This window comes from Molossus molossus, unplaced genomic scaffold (assembly GCF_014108415.1).
Source record: "Molossus molossus isolate mMolMol1 unplaced genomic scaffold, mMolMol1.p scaffold_m16_p_6, whole genome shotgun sequence".
NCBI classification, from domain to species: Eukaryota; Metazoa; Chordata; class Mammalia; order Chiroptera; family Molossidae; genus Molossus; species Molossus molossus.
In genome coordinates, this window is record NW_023425399.1 from 965,175 (window position 1) to 980,095 (window position 14,921).

The 14,921-nt window shown below is 63.7% G+C and overlaps 1 protein-coding gene across 1 annotated transcript; it reads right to left on the minus strand.

Moving 5' to 3' along the window:
• Nucleotides 1-1,242: 1,242 nt before the first annotated feature.
• Nucleotides 1,243-13,059, minus strand: SLCO4A1 (solute carrier organic anion transporter family member 4A1). The gene is made up of 10 exons (XM_036245863.1): nt 12,243-13,059; nt 11,590-11,680; nt 9,179-9,300; nt 8,778-8,889; nt 5,738-5,892; nt 4,181-4,536; nt 3,928-4,100; nt 3,611-3,675; nt 3,054-3,202; nt 1,243-1,407 (listed from the first exon to the last, which is right to left on the minus strand). The coding sequence occupies exons 1-10, from the start codon at nt 13,057-13,059 to the stop codon at nt 1,243-1,245; spliced, it is 2,205 nt and encodes a 734-aa protein (XP_036101756.1).
• Nucleotides 13,060-14,921: the final 1,862 nt, after the last annotated feature.

Consider the following 14,921-nt stretch of genomic DNA (forward strand, 5'->3'; position numbering starts at 1 on the left):
CACCTGCCGAGCCCCTAACAAAGGTGACCCCTGCTTGGGTGGGGTGAGGCGGTGAGGAGCCTCCTGGGGGAGCACACAGCCACTCCTTGTATCTGTTCCTCCAAATGGTGTGGTGTTGACAGTGAGCTCCCGAGCACACACACAGACCCAGTGGCCGTGTCACAGTCGGCCATCGCCCAGCCTGGTCACAGCCCCATCAGTATTGGACGTTTAGGGAGGAGTAGCCCAGGGCTGGCACGTCCTTCATCTTGTTTTTTTGAACCACACATGCGTACACATGTGCGCATGCACAAACACATGCACAGTGCACATGTACACAAATGCACACACGTATATGCACACGCACACATATGCACATGCATGTATGCACACAGATGTGCATGCACACACACACGTACACACACACTCTGCACCAGTGGCAGTGAATGGAAGTGGGACTCAGGACTGAGGACCCAGGTAGGTGGGGGACCCTGGAGGGAGAAGACTCCTGGTCACAGTGGGGGAGGGGTCACTGGCAGGGGTTAGGGGGACACCCACTGGGGGGCTCCTGGCCAAGAGAGGGCTCTCTGGGCAACCCCTCTGCAGACTCACAAAAACCCACACAAAGGATGTGCAAACCCACCAAACATTGCAAATTCACAGAAATAAAGCACGCCAATAGGGACATCGGTTTTAAATATTAAAATATATTTACACACACAATTTGACCGAGGAGCCAGGAGACGCTGTGAAAGTCCGACGCCCTCAGGCAGAACTCCCAGCTCCTGCGGAGCGTGCGCTCCCCACCGCCGTCGGGGGAAATAGATTCTAGAAATAAGTGTTTATACAAAATACAGGTCCATAAATGCACTTATACCACCGGCTGCCACCCCACCGTGGGTCGTGCGGCGGGGACAGGAGGTGACAGCTGGCATGAACACGGAGCCGGCTCCCCTCCGTCAGGGTCAGGACCGGTGCAGGAAGTCCCAGCCCCAGCGCCCACGGGGGACCAGCTCGGCCCTCCCCCAGCATCCGCCTCATTCATGAGAAATGAGCACCAAAGGTCCAGCAACAGAATCGCGGAGCCGCCGGCCCCACACCTCAGCGGCTGGGGCCCCAGTCCAGCTGTCCGGCTTCTCTCCCTGGGCGTCTGAAACGGCCGGAGAAAGGGAAGCGGAGGCTTCATCCAGTGGCGGGGGGCCCAGAGGCGGGGGGCCTGCGGGCCCTGCCCCCGAGCCCCGCACGGGGTCACCGCTGCGGGCGTCAGACGTGGCTCTGGAGCTGGAGGTCTGAGTGGGCGCTCTGGAAGTCCGTGGGGTTGTCGGAGGCCGAGGACTGGCTGGGCAGGGAAGCCTCCAGGCCGTGCGGAGACCCCGACAGGGACTTGTACAGGAAGTACGCAGTGGCAAAGAAGAGGAAACCCAGTACCTGAAGAGAAAGGAGCTGCTGGGCCCTGGAGCTGCCCACCCAGGGCCCCGCCCGGCCCCCGTTCTCTCGAGGTTTTGAAGACCCCTACCCTGGCAGGGACACCCCTTTCCTGCTTAGCCAGTCCCCAGCACAAACCCGACACCGTTAGTGAAGGAAGGAAAATGCCATTTGACTAAAAGCAGAGGCACGGGATAAGGGGGTGCTGAACAGTGCTCCCCTCAAAGAGATATATCCAAGTGCAGGTCCCTGGAACCTGTGGAGGGGACCTTTATTTGGAAATAGGGTCCCAGTAGATGTAACTAAGGAGCTTGAAATGAGAGCATATTGGCTGGGCCCCCCACTCCCATGGCTGGTGTCCTCAGAAGAGAAGAGACAGGTTTGATCTTGGATTCTGGCCCCTGGAACTGACTATAAATTCCAGTTGCTCTAAGCTTCCCGGTTTGAGGGCCTTTGTTTCGGTGGCTCCAGGAACCTAACGGGGAGCTGGTCAGCACCAGCACCCCCACCTCACAGGACTTACAGGCGGCCTTGAACACGGGAGGGGGCACCCAGGCCAGCCTCTGTATACACCTGCGTGCTGGTTTAGTAGAAACGCCCGCTGTGCTTCCTGGGGCATCCCGGGGCTGCCAGGCCCGAAGCCACTCTCTGGCAAAGTGATTGAACAGGGTGGTATGTAGGGCACACCCGTGCGCTCCCCCTGCTACAATGAGCACCCGTTTATAAGCCGTTCCTAACCACGGTGGTCCGGGCTGGCCCTGCAGAGCTCACAGTGTTGTTACCCGGGCAGCAGATGTCCCGGGGACCAGCGTGCTCCCTGGGGCTATTCACCAGGGTCCCACAAATCCCTGGTCACACTTGGCTACTTTTATGCTAATCCACGGGGAGACAGACCAGGGTCACGAGACTCCTCTGTCTTTGGGCTCCTTCAGGAATAGCCTCCCTCCAGTGAAGACAGTCGTGCCGACTGGCCCCAGGATTTCATCTTATTTGGAAGGTCCTGTGGCTTCTCCAATGGGGGGACAGTCTAAGCTCCAGGCCTGTGCTGCTCCTGGGAGCACAGACCAAGAGGTTTCTGTACCAGCCCGGAGCCGAGGGGCAGGCTGAGAGCTATGAAGGCACATTCACGTCGTGCTGCTCGGAAACCCATCACGCTGACAACTGCCCCAACGTGCCCAAGCTGCTGAGTTCTGTTCCTTCAAAGCTTGCCCGGCCGGTGTGGCTCAGTGGCTGAGCGTCGACCCCTGCCCCAAGAGGTCACCCGGTCAGGGCACATGCCCAGGTTGTGGGCCTGATCCCCAATGGGGGGCATGCAGGAGGCGGCCAGTCGATGTTCTCTCGCATCCATGTTTCTATCTCTCTCTCTAAACTTAATATAGAAAAAATTTAAAACCCTCAGCTGCCCAGAGCCACAGGGCACACCACCAGGCTTCGATGGCAGAGGGCCCAAAGGCAGGGAAGGGACTGCTCCGAACACCCAGGGCATGGAGCTGGGGGGCCTGGGCCTGCTCTCCCAGTACACCCCACCGGGGGGGTTTCAGGGACAGCTCTGAACAGGGGAGGACACGCCCCTGGGTTTGAGGTTCTGTGGAGGGCCCAGACCCCTCCCTCCTGGAAGAGCCCAGCGCCCACAGACGCAGCCCGCTCACCTTGTACCCCAGCCCGGCGATGAGCATGTAGCGGCTCATGGCCACATTCTGGTACAGGAGGCAGGAGCCCTGCTGGCCACACTGGTCCTGCCACAGCAGGCACGCCTTGTCGATCAGCCAGCCGAAGGCGATGGGCCCGGGGATGCCCCCTGGGGAGAGAGCCCACTCAGAACCCCACATGCCCAGGGTCTCAGCAGGGGATGTTCCCGGGGGGTGTCAAGGGGGCCTAAGTGTTCCCTCTCTGGGGACTTGTCTTCAGGACACTCCGCATGACCTCCGAGCCCGACAGAGCCTTTGTGCCAGTGAGGAAAAGGCACCCTCTGGGCACAAAACGAGCTCGGGTCCCTCTAGTGGACTGTTGGGGAATGGACTCCGCCCCCAGGTGGGCGTGGCCTGCAGCCGGGACGCACAGGGGCCGGGCGAGCAGACACCTGCCCAGCTGTGCGGGGCTCCCTCCCGCTCCCCAGGAGACACCTGCCCAGCTGTGCGGGGCTCCCTCCCGCTCCCCAGGAGACACCTGCCCAGCTGTGCGGGGGTTCCCTCCCGCTCCCCAGTACCTAGCGTCCTAACCACGATCCACTGGATTCCCAGCGCGAAGGACCTCTGCTGGTCACAGACGCACCTGCAAAGGCGAAGCACGGCGTCAAGGCCGGGGAAGCGGGGCCGCCGCCAAGTCACACCCCCAGCCTGAGGCCGCGTCCTGGCCGAGCTCCCGGCGGCGTCACCACCTCCCCGGGTGGCCAGCACCTGACGGAGGCGCAGTTGGTTCTCGCCACTGCTTGGGGGCCGGGAGGGACCCCGCGGGCCCTGCAGAGCTCCGCCGGGCGCGCTGCCGGGAAGGCTCCGGGAGGAGCGGAGCCAGGCCCCTGCTTACCGTAGCGTAGCCGTGAGCGCGGGGATGCTGCTGAGGAATGTAAAGGTAATTACAACGAATATGAGAACCAGAAGGAGGGGCTTGCTCTGACAAGTTGAGGCGCATTTCCCTGCAGTAGCATGGCCAAAACCAGAGGAAAAATTCTGAAGGACACACCTACAGTCTCGGTACACCTAGGAGCGCAACAACAGCGCCGATTACCGCGCGCAGGGGCGGCCTCCGGGGGGCGCGCGCGGGGCGGGGCGGCGCTCACCTTCGGGGCGCCGGGCGCGGCCGCCTGCGGGCACCCCGCGTGGCACGGCGAGAAGTACACGAGGCCGTCGGAGCCGCACACCGGGGCGTACTGCTCCGGCCCGCAGCTGCACGCCGCGTTGCAGGCGGAGAGCAGCTCCCGGCGGCCGGCGGGCAGGGCGCTGCCGTTGTAGTGGGCGGTCACTCCCGCCATGGGCACGCTGGGGCAGTGCGTGAAGAAGACCAAGGTGGCCAGCAAGCTGGCCAGGGAGCAGATCAGGCAGAACTTGATGATGCTCGAGCCGCGGAGCTTCAGCTTGTTCATGAAGAAGCCGCCCAGGAACGTGCCGCCCCCGCCGGCGGGCACCACCAGGTACCCTGGGAAGAGGGCGGGGCTCAGCCGGCGCCTGGGATGTCCTGGGAGCCCGGGGTGGGCCCTGACCCCGCTACGTCTTATGCTCCCCACTTTATAGATGGGGGGACAGGTGCAGGCCACCCCTGACCGGCTGGCAGTGCTGGGCTTGGGGTGTTCCGGGGCCGCTCTGTCGCTGCCCTGACACTGGGGAGGGGCAGACGTCCAGGGTGCCCGCCCCGCCAGGCCCCCGCCAGGCCAGCAGGGGCTGTGTGAAGCCTGCAGTGTGCCCATTCGCGTGAAGTTGGGATTGGTTGGTATGAGCTCCCAGGATGGGAGGGGGGCCCTAGGGGCAGTGGGCAACCCAAAAGCCCCGGGGGGCTCGGTGGGCCATCTCCCCAGCACCAATCAAACCAGCTTTGCGGGTGGTAGAGGGGGGACCCCAGAGGATGACAGTTCCAGGAGGGGACATCAGGGCAGGGAGAGGGGGCCCCTGTGGGGAAGGGAGGCAGTTGTGGGTGGGGGTCTGGGTATGTGGAGTCAGCTGAGGCCAGGAAAGGAAGGGAGTCTGGGGGCACTAGTCAGAGGGAGGGGTGGGACCCCTGATCTGATGGCCCCTCTCTACCGGGAATGGAGCCCTGAGGGGTGGGCGTGGCTGGCCTGTCCTGGGTGCTGCTCAGACTCTCCCCTCCTTGTACACACAACACTGACCTCATGCCCAGGGGTGTCCTCAGGGAGCTGGGGCTGCCCCATGAGCAGTGGGGGGGGGGGTCTGAGGAGGAGCCGCACTCTCCTGGGGGGACCAAGCTGAGTACCTGCCGCTGGGCAGGTCCAGGAGCTCCAGCCTCATGGGACCGGGGAACAGCCCTGGGTGGCAAGCAGGAGATACAGGCAAGGGGGAGCCACCCCGCCCTCCCAGCTGGAGTAGGCTCCCACTAGGGGGCAGCACAGCACCAGGGCCCTCAGAGAGACCTGTCAGCACATCCCCTGTGTTGAGGTCTGCGGCCCAAACCCCTCAGGGAGGAGGAGGAGGGTAAATACCGTTGGACCGTGAGCGACATCACCCATTGGCAAGCCCCAGACACCAGCTCTCTGCTACCCTGCCGGGGCTGGGGCCCACGGGGGGCTACGCCGTCTGGGCTTTCTGGAACATACTGTCAAAGACCTCTTGCTCATCTAAGAACTACGGAAAAGCGAGGATCCCCAAGATTCGGGGACTTTTCTCACCAAACAAGGTGGCAGCTTCGGAAGCGCTCAGGCTGAACTGAGACTCGAGGAACTTGGGGCCGAACGTAGACATGCCCGTGATGAGCGTGGCCTCGGTGGCCCCGGCCAGGCAGAGCAGGGCGAACACGGGGTTCTTCAGGAGCAGCCAGATGGAGCTGGGGGGCGGGGGCAGAGAGGAGACGGAGGGTCAGAGGGCCAGAGCCGGGGTGTGAAGAAGCCATGTTCCTGAGGTGGGGCCCTTCCCCCCTGCCTGCACTGAGCCCGGTTCTGTGAGGGACGGGGTGGGCTGCCAGTGAGCTGGGAGGCACCCACATTTATTCCAGAGAAGCTAAGAGGGCGTGTGCGGCGGGGCCGTGGCGGGGAGTGAACTGGGGCCAGGATTCTGAGCTCCAGCTGGTTGTAAACGCAGCCGCCGCGGATCACGAAGAACCTTACCGCCACCTTGGCAGAGTTCAGGCTGTGTGCAGAGACCTCCCTCGACCTGTATCACTGTTCAGTCCCCTCTGGGGGCCGAGGTCAGCGAGTTCCAGAGTGGGCGGGTCCCCAGCACAGGGGGATGGGCCTGAGGGGGCCCTTCTCAACCAGCAGCCGAGGGAGGGGGACAGGAAGCCCTGCAGATGTGGCCGGATGGGCCCTTCCCAGGAGCCGGGGGTGGGCTTGGCTGGCTCCCAGCTTCACTTGGTGAGCACTTTGGGGGTGAAGACAGGGGCCCGAAGGAGGGTGTTGGCGTTGGTCCCATCGGACCTGGCCTGCTGATTCCCTGGTGGACCTGCCGGACCCCCTGCTGAGGACGGAGAGGACTCAGAGCCCCACGGCCTGGGGGCACTCAGCTTCAGGTCTGGCTGTGGGGTGGAGGGAGAGGCTGTGGCCGGTGATGTGATGGGTTTCAGGAGCAGCAGTGTAGGCCACGAGCCTGGAGGTGCCAGTGTCCCGTGTCTCAGCATGTCGGGGCTCAGCCAGTCTGCTCGAGGTGTGAGCGCAAGGGCTCCTGGGGGCAGGCCCTGGGGGAGTGTGGGCCTCACTGCTCAGAGCTGGAGCAGGGGGTGCCCCAGGGTGCTGTGCAACCCTGCCCGCGCTCAGACTGTTCGGATGTCCAGAGTGCCCGGCTGGAGCGGCTCCGGTTAGGAGCTCCCTCCTGGGCACCGGAGGGTGGCGGTTCGATTCCAGTCAGGGCACACACCTGAGTTGTGGGTTTGATTCCCAAATGGAGAGTGTACGGAAGGCCACAGTTTTTGTTTCTCTCTGACATCAGTGTTTCTCTCTCTAAGCTGCCCTCAGGTGAGGATTTTTTAAAAAGCCGTGAGAGGCAGAGCTCAGGAGGGACACACAGACGTTACAACCCCTGGGAGGTCTGGAAATAACGAGGCTCGGCCCTGCGGGCAGCCAGCGGCCCCCGTCACCGCCCCGGCCCCTCAGCCACAGCGGCAGGCGTCGGGGCCCAGCGCAGAGGTGTTGGCTGGTGGGTATGTCCCTGTGCCCAGCGTGAGGGGCATGGGTGGGGTTGGCACAGCCTCACTCTCGCACCCTGACAACCCTGTGATAAGTGACCACTGTGAGGCTGCGGCGGCTCTGAAAGGGCCGGAGACGCTGTGCCCGCCTCATGGGCCTCCTGCCTGAGCGCCCCAGACCCCACGGTCACCCCCACACCAGCACGCGTCAAAGCAGCTGGGACATTGTGACTCTCACAAGTGGGATTCTGAGGGGCAGGACCGTGCAGGGCACCAACTATGAGCCTTGGCACCCCAACCTTGGAGCAGGGAGCTGGGAGCGACTGACGAGGGACACCCCCATCACCTATTCGGACACAGCGACTCGCCCCACTTAGCTCGGAGCCACCCTCACGGGCCTTGTTCCGTGGGGCCCAGTTCCTGCCACGCTGGCTCTGACCTGCTGGAAGGGTCCGGACACAATGCCACGGGCGTGGGTGTGGCCGGTGGGGCCCAGCACCCTCTCCCCTGGGTACAGGTCTGGGTCCTGTGTGTTCACTGGGAGGGACGCCAGGGTGTGGACACCCACCTTGCCCACACCTGCCCGGTTCGGGGCCGTCCTCAGCTCTCCCCACGCAGGGGCTCACCTGCAAGTCTTGTGTTGAACTTGCTCAGGGCACTAGTCATGACCTGACAGGGTGCACAGGCTCCAGGATTCTCTGTACTGCGGAGCCTGGGCATGTACACCCTGACGTCCACCCACCAGCCCCGCGGCCACTGGGCACCAGACTATTGGGTTCTGTGCCCAGCCCTGCCCCAGCTCAGAGAGGGTGGCTCTGGGCCAGCTCCCCCGTGTGGGGCACCCTCCTGAGTGGGTGGCTCTTTGGGTGTTCTAACAGGAAGTGGGGAGGGAAGAACGGAGCCCTAAGTGGGGGTGGAGACTGACCACCCCTGGAGGTGGCCCTTGGCCCTGACGCCCATGCTGAAGACAGGCATAGGCTCACCCCCACTGCCAACAGCCCCTGCACCCCTGTGCCTGCTCAGAGGCTGCCAACGGGCTCAGGATGCTTCAGGGGTGGTGGGTGCTCACGAGGCCGAGGACTCGAGCCGGGAGAGACCCCCACAGAAGGCTGTCCTGTGAAGAGGGGCACTGGGCAGCCAGGAGCCCCCAAGCCCCACGTCCCACTGAGACCTCAGCAGCCAGGGCTGTTTGTGAATGAGGACGACAGGGCAAGACCACGTCCCCCACAAGGAGAGAGGGGAGACGGTGGACAGGTGCATGCGTGGCTGGGAGGAGGGGCGGGCAGGCAGCAAGGGCCGAGGTCCAGGCACAGTTCCAGAGACCCCGGGGCAGGAGGGCGGCACCGACCTGGAGCCCCGTGGGCAGTGGGCAGGGGACACCTACAGAAATGGTTGGAGGATGAGGGCCGAGGCCGCTGAGGGCAACCCCTGGGCAAAGGTCTGCGGGTCAGTCACGCTCACTGTGGCCCCGGAGGGTCACTCGGAAGCTCCTAGTCTGGGGCCAAGACTCAGTGAGTGGGAGTCCCCCAGAGGGTCCTGAAGACGCATGACATGGGCGAGAGGTGCTCGCGGGTGACCCCCCAGTTCCTTACAGAGGCAGGTCTCTGATGGTTCTCCCGAAGCTGGGGCTGCTGGGCGCTGCGCAGCGACTGTCCTTCAGCTGGTGCGTCTCAGAGGCCCTCATGGCCACGTAGCGCTGGGAGCCTGGAAGCACAAGCCGTCAGCGAGAGGCGGGCCAAAGGCGGGACAGAGGGGGACAGAGGGGACCATGGCCACAGGAGCTGGGACAGAGCCAGCAGCACAGCCTGGGGCCAGAGGGGAGAGAAGGGGTGCCCCCCCATGAAACGCCTCCTCCGTGGCCGCGGGGAGGGGATGCACAGCTGGCCCGCCCCGCCCTGCAGGAAGGAAGCCCCACCAGAAGGAACATCTGGACTCGCCTGTGCTCCTCAGAGGCCCACATGACCCAGAGGGGCGTGCACCCGGGGGCACCCACCTGGCAGCTGCCGCGGGTAGCCGAGGATGGGGACCGCGATGAGGAAGGCAGCGGCCCCCGTGCCCAGGAAGCCCACCCACCAGGCGCCGACCCACAGCGGGCTCTCGGTGGTCAGCTGGGTCCTGTGGGAAGAAGCGGCGGCGTCAGCCTCCAGGCACGTGAGCTGGGCACCCCTGGGCTGGCGGGTCCACGCAGGCCAGGGGAGGGTGTAGAGCGTGAGGGGCGTGGCCCCACCTACCTCCTGCACCGCACACAGCGTGCACATTTGACACCCAGCCTAGTCCACCCGAGGCACAGGTGGCGTCTGTGCCTGGGCAGAGCACTAGAAACCCGACGAGAGGCGCCATCTGCAGAGAGAGTCCAAGGGGTAGCGGCGTGCCCGCCATGCGTCTCAGAATGCGTTAGGAAGACCACCCAGATGGGTGATGGCCCCGGAGGACAGGCCACCGCTAGAGCCCACTTCCTCCCCCACCTCTGTCTCTGTGTCTTTGTCTCTCTGTGTTTATCTCTGTCTCTGTGTCTGTCTCTCTCTGTCTCGATCTCTCTCTGTCTCTGTGTCTCTTTCTCTGGTTTTTTTTTTTTTTTTTATCCTCACCCGAGGAAATTTTTCCATTTTTTGTACAGATAGAGTGGGAGGAAGAGAGAGAGAGAGAAACATCGACGTGAAAGGGACACATCGAGTGGTTGCCACCTGCACAACCAACCAGGGCCGGGGACAAACTGCAACCGAGGTACGTGCCCTTAGCGGGAACCGAACCCAGGTCTCCTGGACCGCAGGCCGACGACCGCAGGCTGAGCCAAGCCAGCCAGGGCCCTCTCTCTGTCTCTGTGTGTGTGTCTCTCTCTGTCTCTGTGTCTCTGTCTCTGTCTCTCTGTCTCTCTGTCTCTGTGTCCCTGTCTCTCTGTGTCTGTCTCTCTGTCTCTCTCTGTCTGTGTCTCTGTGTCTCTGTGTCTCTGTCTCTCTCTCTGTCTCTCTGTCTCTGTGTCCCTGTCTCTCTGTGTCTGTGTCTCTGTCTCTCTCTGTCTGTGTCTCTGTCTCTCTGTCTCTGTCTCTCTGTCTCTCTGTCTCTGTGTCCCTGTCTCTCTGTGTCTGTGTCTCTGTCTCTCTCTGTCTGTGTCTCTGTCTCTCTGTCTCTGTCTCTCTGTCTCTCTGTCTCTGTGTCCCTGTCTCTCTCTGTCTGTGTCTCTGTCTCTCTCTGTGTCTGTGTCTCTGTCTCTCTCTCCTGCTCAACCCGACAAAAGCAGTGTTGCAAACAGCAGACAAGGAACGAAAGGACACGCGATGACCTAGCCAGAGCCTTGGTCCCTGACACGAGCTCCTTAGTTCTCTGCCACCTCCTGGGGGACAGCAGTGCCCTTTGTGCAAATGTGGCCCCTCTTGGTGGGCCCTCTAGCGCAGCTCTTCTCAACCTGTGGGTCACGACCCCTTTGGGGGTCAAATGACCCTTTCGCAGGGGTCGCCTAAGACATACCAGTTCAAAATTACAGGTATGAAGTAGCAACAAAAATAATTTCATGGTTGGGGTCACCACAACGTGAGGAGCTGTGTTAAAGGGTCGCGGCATCAGGAAGGTTGAGAACCACTGCTCTAGAGTTTCAGAGGGGACTGGTCCCCCGAAACACCAGCCATGAGGTTAGGGAGTGGGGACTCTCAGCCCCACGCCCGACCTCCAGGGAGGCTGTTGACCGCCGATGGCCAGTGAGTTCACCAAGCAGACCTACAAAGTAGTCCATGACTACCCTGACGGCAGGGCAGCCGAGTTCCCGGGTGGTGGACGTGCAGGAGCTGGGAGGTTGGCACCCAGAGAGGGCACGGAGCGCCCCCTGCCCACACTGCACCCCATGTCCTCTACCAACGGCCTGTTTCTGAGCTGCCTCCTCCGGCAGGCAGTGGGCCCTCCTGTGGTCTGTGGGCCCCACGAGCAAATTACTGGGCTGAGGAGCGGGTGGTGGGATCCTCTGTGTTGTGCCCAAGTCAAACAGAACTGTGGGTGACCTGGAGTCTTTACTGGGGGTGGTCTCGTGGGACTGAGCCTTGAACTTGTGGGGTCCGCACTGATGCTGGGGAGTCTGTGTGAGAATGCAGTGAGGTGCCCCGCTGGTGTCTGGGGAGGTGCTTGTTGGGAAGAGCCCCCAGAAAAGAACCCCACACCGGCGCAGGAAAACCCACCCTCGGCTCTGCCAAGGGACCCAGGGAAACTGGGGCCTGGTCTCACGTCGTTCCGGGAAGCCCTCGGCCACGGTGCCCCCCAGGGCTGCTCTCAGAGCCGCCAGACCAGCAGGCCCGTCAGCGCAAGGCCCGAGCTGGGCCGCAGCCCTCGGCCGCACCCGCTGCACCTCCCAGCCCCCCAGGCGCGGGTCCTGCGCGGCCAGATCCCGGTTTCCCCGGCAGCAGCGCCCAGCTTACTCACCGTTGGCCGATCTCCGTGTAAATGTTCAGCAGGGCGCCTCCGATCAGGTAGCCGGCTGCGGGGCCCAGGATGGCCGCCGTGTAGAAGATGCCTGCCAGGGAGCAGAGCCGTTGGGCGGCTGCCACCCCCGCACCCCTCCAGGCTCACAAGCGAGTGACATTCAGAAGCCACGGGGGGCACCGGAGAAGCGCCCCCCCCAGCACTTCTGTGCCCGGCTGCCCTCCGCCCAGGGATGGACCCTTGAATTCAGGCTTTTCATTTCTGCACTGCGTCTGAAGTCGAGCTGCGGCCAACTTTCTAAGGGGATTTTTAAAAATGTTTCTCAAGGCCCAGCCAGTGTGGCTCAGTGGTTGAGCATCGACCCTGCACCAAGAGGTCACCGGTTCGATTCCCGGTCAGGGCACATGCCCAGGTTGTGGGCCCGATCCTTAGTGAGGGGCATGCAGGAGGCCGCCAATCAGTGTTCTCTCTCATCAATGTTTCTCTCCCTCTCCCTCTCCCTTTCTCTCTCTAAATTCAATAAAGGAAAAAAATTTTTTTTACTCTCTCCTCCGCCAGGAGCCCCCGGGGCCAACAGGGACGCACAGAACGCACAGAAAGGGTGAGGCTCCGAGCAGGTGCCCGTCACGCTGCCCCCACCCCGCCTCACTCACCAATGTAGACAGGCGAGTAGCTGGACTTGACGTTCTCGTCCAGGTAGGTGACCCCCAGCGTGTACAGCGGCGTGGCGCCCACACCGTGCAGGAACTGGCCCAGCATGAAGACCAGCTGGTAGCCGGACAGGCTCGAGGCGCTGTCCCCGCACGCCAGGCTGCGGTTGGCCCGGCACGTCCCCAGGCCCTCGTCCACCTGCACCTCGTAGGGGCCCGTGGTGAAGTGGGGCAGCGCGAACACCAGCGAGCCGGCCCCCATGACCAGCACGCCCCAGCCCAGCCAGCGGGGCTTGTGTCCGGTGCCCCCGAAGTAGCTGACGAAGGCGAGGCAGAGGCAGGCGGCCAGGTCGTAGGCGCTGGCGATGAGGCCGCTTTGGGAGCTGCGCAGGTCGAAGCGCCGCTCGATGGAGGTGATGACGGTGTTGATGAAGCCGTTGACGGTCATGCCCTGCAGGAAGGAGGCCGCGCACAGGAACACCAGGAAGCCCCGCGGCGTGTTGAAGGCCTGCAGGCACTCGGGGGCAAAGGCCCGCCAGCCGCACTCCGAGCTCCGCGGCCCCGCTGGCGAGAACTGCCGCGCCTGGGCCCCCCGGGCGCCGTGCTTCCGGGCCTTCGCCTCGCACAGCGGCTGGCTGCTGGCATCCAGGGGGCCGTGGGAGGCGGGGTGCAGGGTGGCCAGGCTCCGGGGTGAGCCCAGGGACGCCCGCCTGCTGGGGGGGGTGTGGCCACACCCGTCGTCCTGGGCCGAGGGGGCGCCGGGGAAGAACAGCTGCGGCATGGAGACGAAGGGTTTGTCCCCCATCGCGTGCTGGGGCATCTCCCTCTGGGGGTGACAGAGGCCGTGTTCCAGAGGCAGCTTGTTCTGTGGGAAGAATTTCTGGTGAGCAAATGGAGATGCACCCACAAACGCACTGACTTCTCCAGGAGGACACCCCGCATGCCCCATCCCCTGGGGTGCTGACGGCTCTACCTGCCTAGTTGGTACCCTGTCTGGTGGGGTGACCCTCCCAGACCAGCCCCCTCTCCGAATCCAGGGCCCCCCTGGAGCCACACACTCAGGGCAGCTGTCTCAACCCCAGTGGGCTGCCCTGGAGGTGGGCACGTGCCCGGCCTGGTCGTAGGACAGCACCCTCCAGAGAGAGGCCTCAGAGCAGAGCTGGGACGCAGCAGGGCCAAGGTGGGTGCCCCAGGACCCCCGGAGCACCTGACCGCACTTCCTGGCTGCTGCTGGCTGAGACGCGCACACACTCACACACACTCACACACACACGTGCGCACACACACATACACGCACACACTCACACACGCACGCACACGCGCGCACACACACATACACGCACACACACACACACTCATACTCACACACACACTCAGGCCTCGCTCCTCCTCAGACACCTGCTGGCTCCGAACCAGAAGTGCGTCTTAGTCCAGAGTTCAAGGGGTGTGGGAAGTGAGGGAGGGGAGCCGGCAGGGCATGGACCCCGGACCCCTGGGAGTCCTCACAGACAAACCAGGAACGCCCCAGGGTGACGGGAGCGGGAAGCGGGTGGGACCTCACCCAGGTCTGGGATGCAGTCTTGCACTTGGGGGATGGGCAGCGCCAGCCTCCCGTGGGCCCTCCTGCCGCCACCTCCCAGAGGCAGAGGGCAGTGGGCGAGTGGTCACCACCCTGCTGCCCTGCACGGCGGGGGTCAGCAGTGTGCCTAGAGCCCTCCCTGCACCACGGCTGTCCTCGCAGGCTACTGAAAGGGCCTGGCCCGCTGAGGGGCTCTGCCCGGCCCGGCTGTTTACTTTGGAAACAGCTCGGCCAGGCTGTCAGCGGCTGTCGCCCAAGGCTGTGAGCACAGGGCAAACCTTCCGCCCAGTCATCCCTGGGGCTGTTCCCGGCTGTTGTTTTATTTATAGGCCCCCGCCCCTGCACGCGGCCAGCACACGCCAGGCTCCTTCCCCAGAGGGCAGAAGGAGCAGGTCTAAGGGGCAGCGGGGCCTCCAGCAGGGCGTAGGGGCGCACCTCACACCGCTGCCCAGGCAGGCGCCGCTCGGGTGCCGCCCCCCACGCATGCTGGCAGCCAGCTCGGGGTGCAGGGGGGCCGCGGGGAGAGCGCCGGCTCCAGCCCTTGGACCGGGCGGCCTGACGCCCACCCCACAACTGAAACAGAGAAACATGGAAAAGCAAGACGCTGCCTGAAATCCCAAGGCCTGGAAGCCACCTGTGTCTTTCTGGACCAGCCAACGCGGGCAGTTGTGCACAAAACCGCAGGGCGCGGGGCCTCCCCTTAGGCTGCCCAGTGACCTGTCCTGGGGGAGGGTCAGTACTGCACCCCAGGAATTATTCGTGGGTGCTTATTTCCAGTAAGTGATCTGCAAACCGAGGACCAAGGTCCGGTGGCCCTCCAACGCCTGCCCACAGCTGCTCTGCACACTGGCCCGGCGGCTCTGGCTCGGCTCGCTCGGGCAGTGGGCGCAGCAGGCCGTCGGCTGGGTGCACGGGTCAGATGCCCACAAAGAAGCGGAGAACTTCCCGTTTGGAACCACGAGGGGTGGATGGTCCCAACAGCTCCAAGTCCGTGGCAGTGTCACGTGAACTAAAATCTACCGATCTCTGACTTAAACAGATCACATGCATGTCGTCGGCACGCTGAGAACCTTTCAGAGGTTTGCCAGGCGCCCACTGGTGGC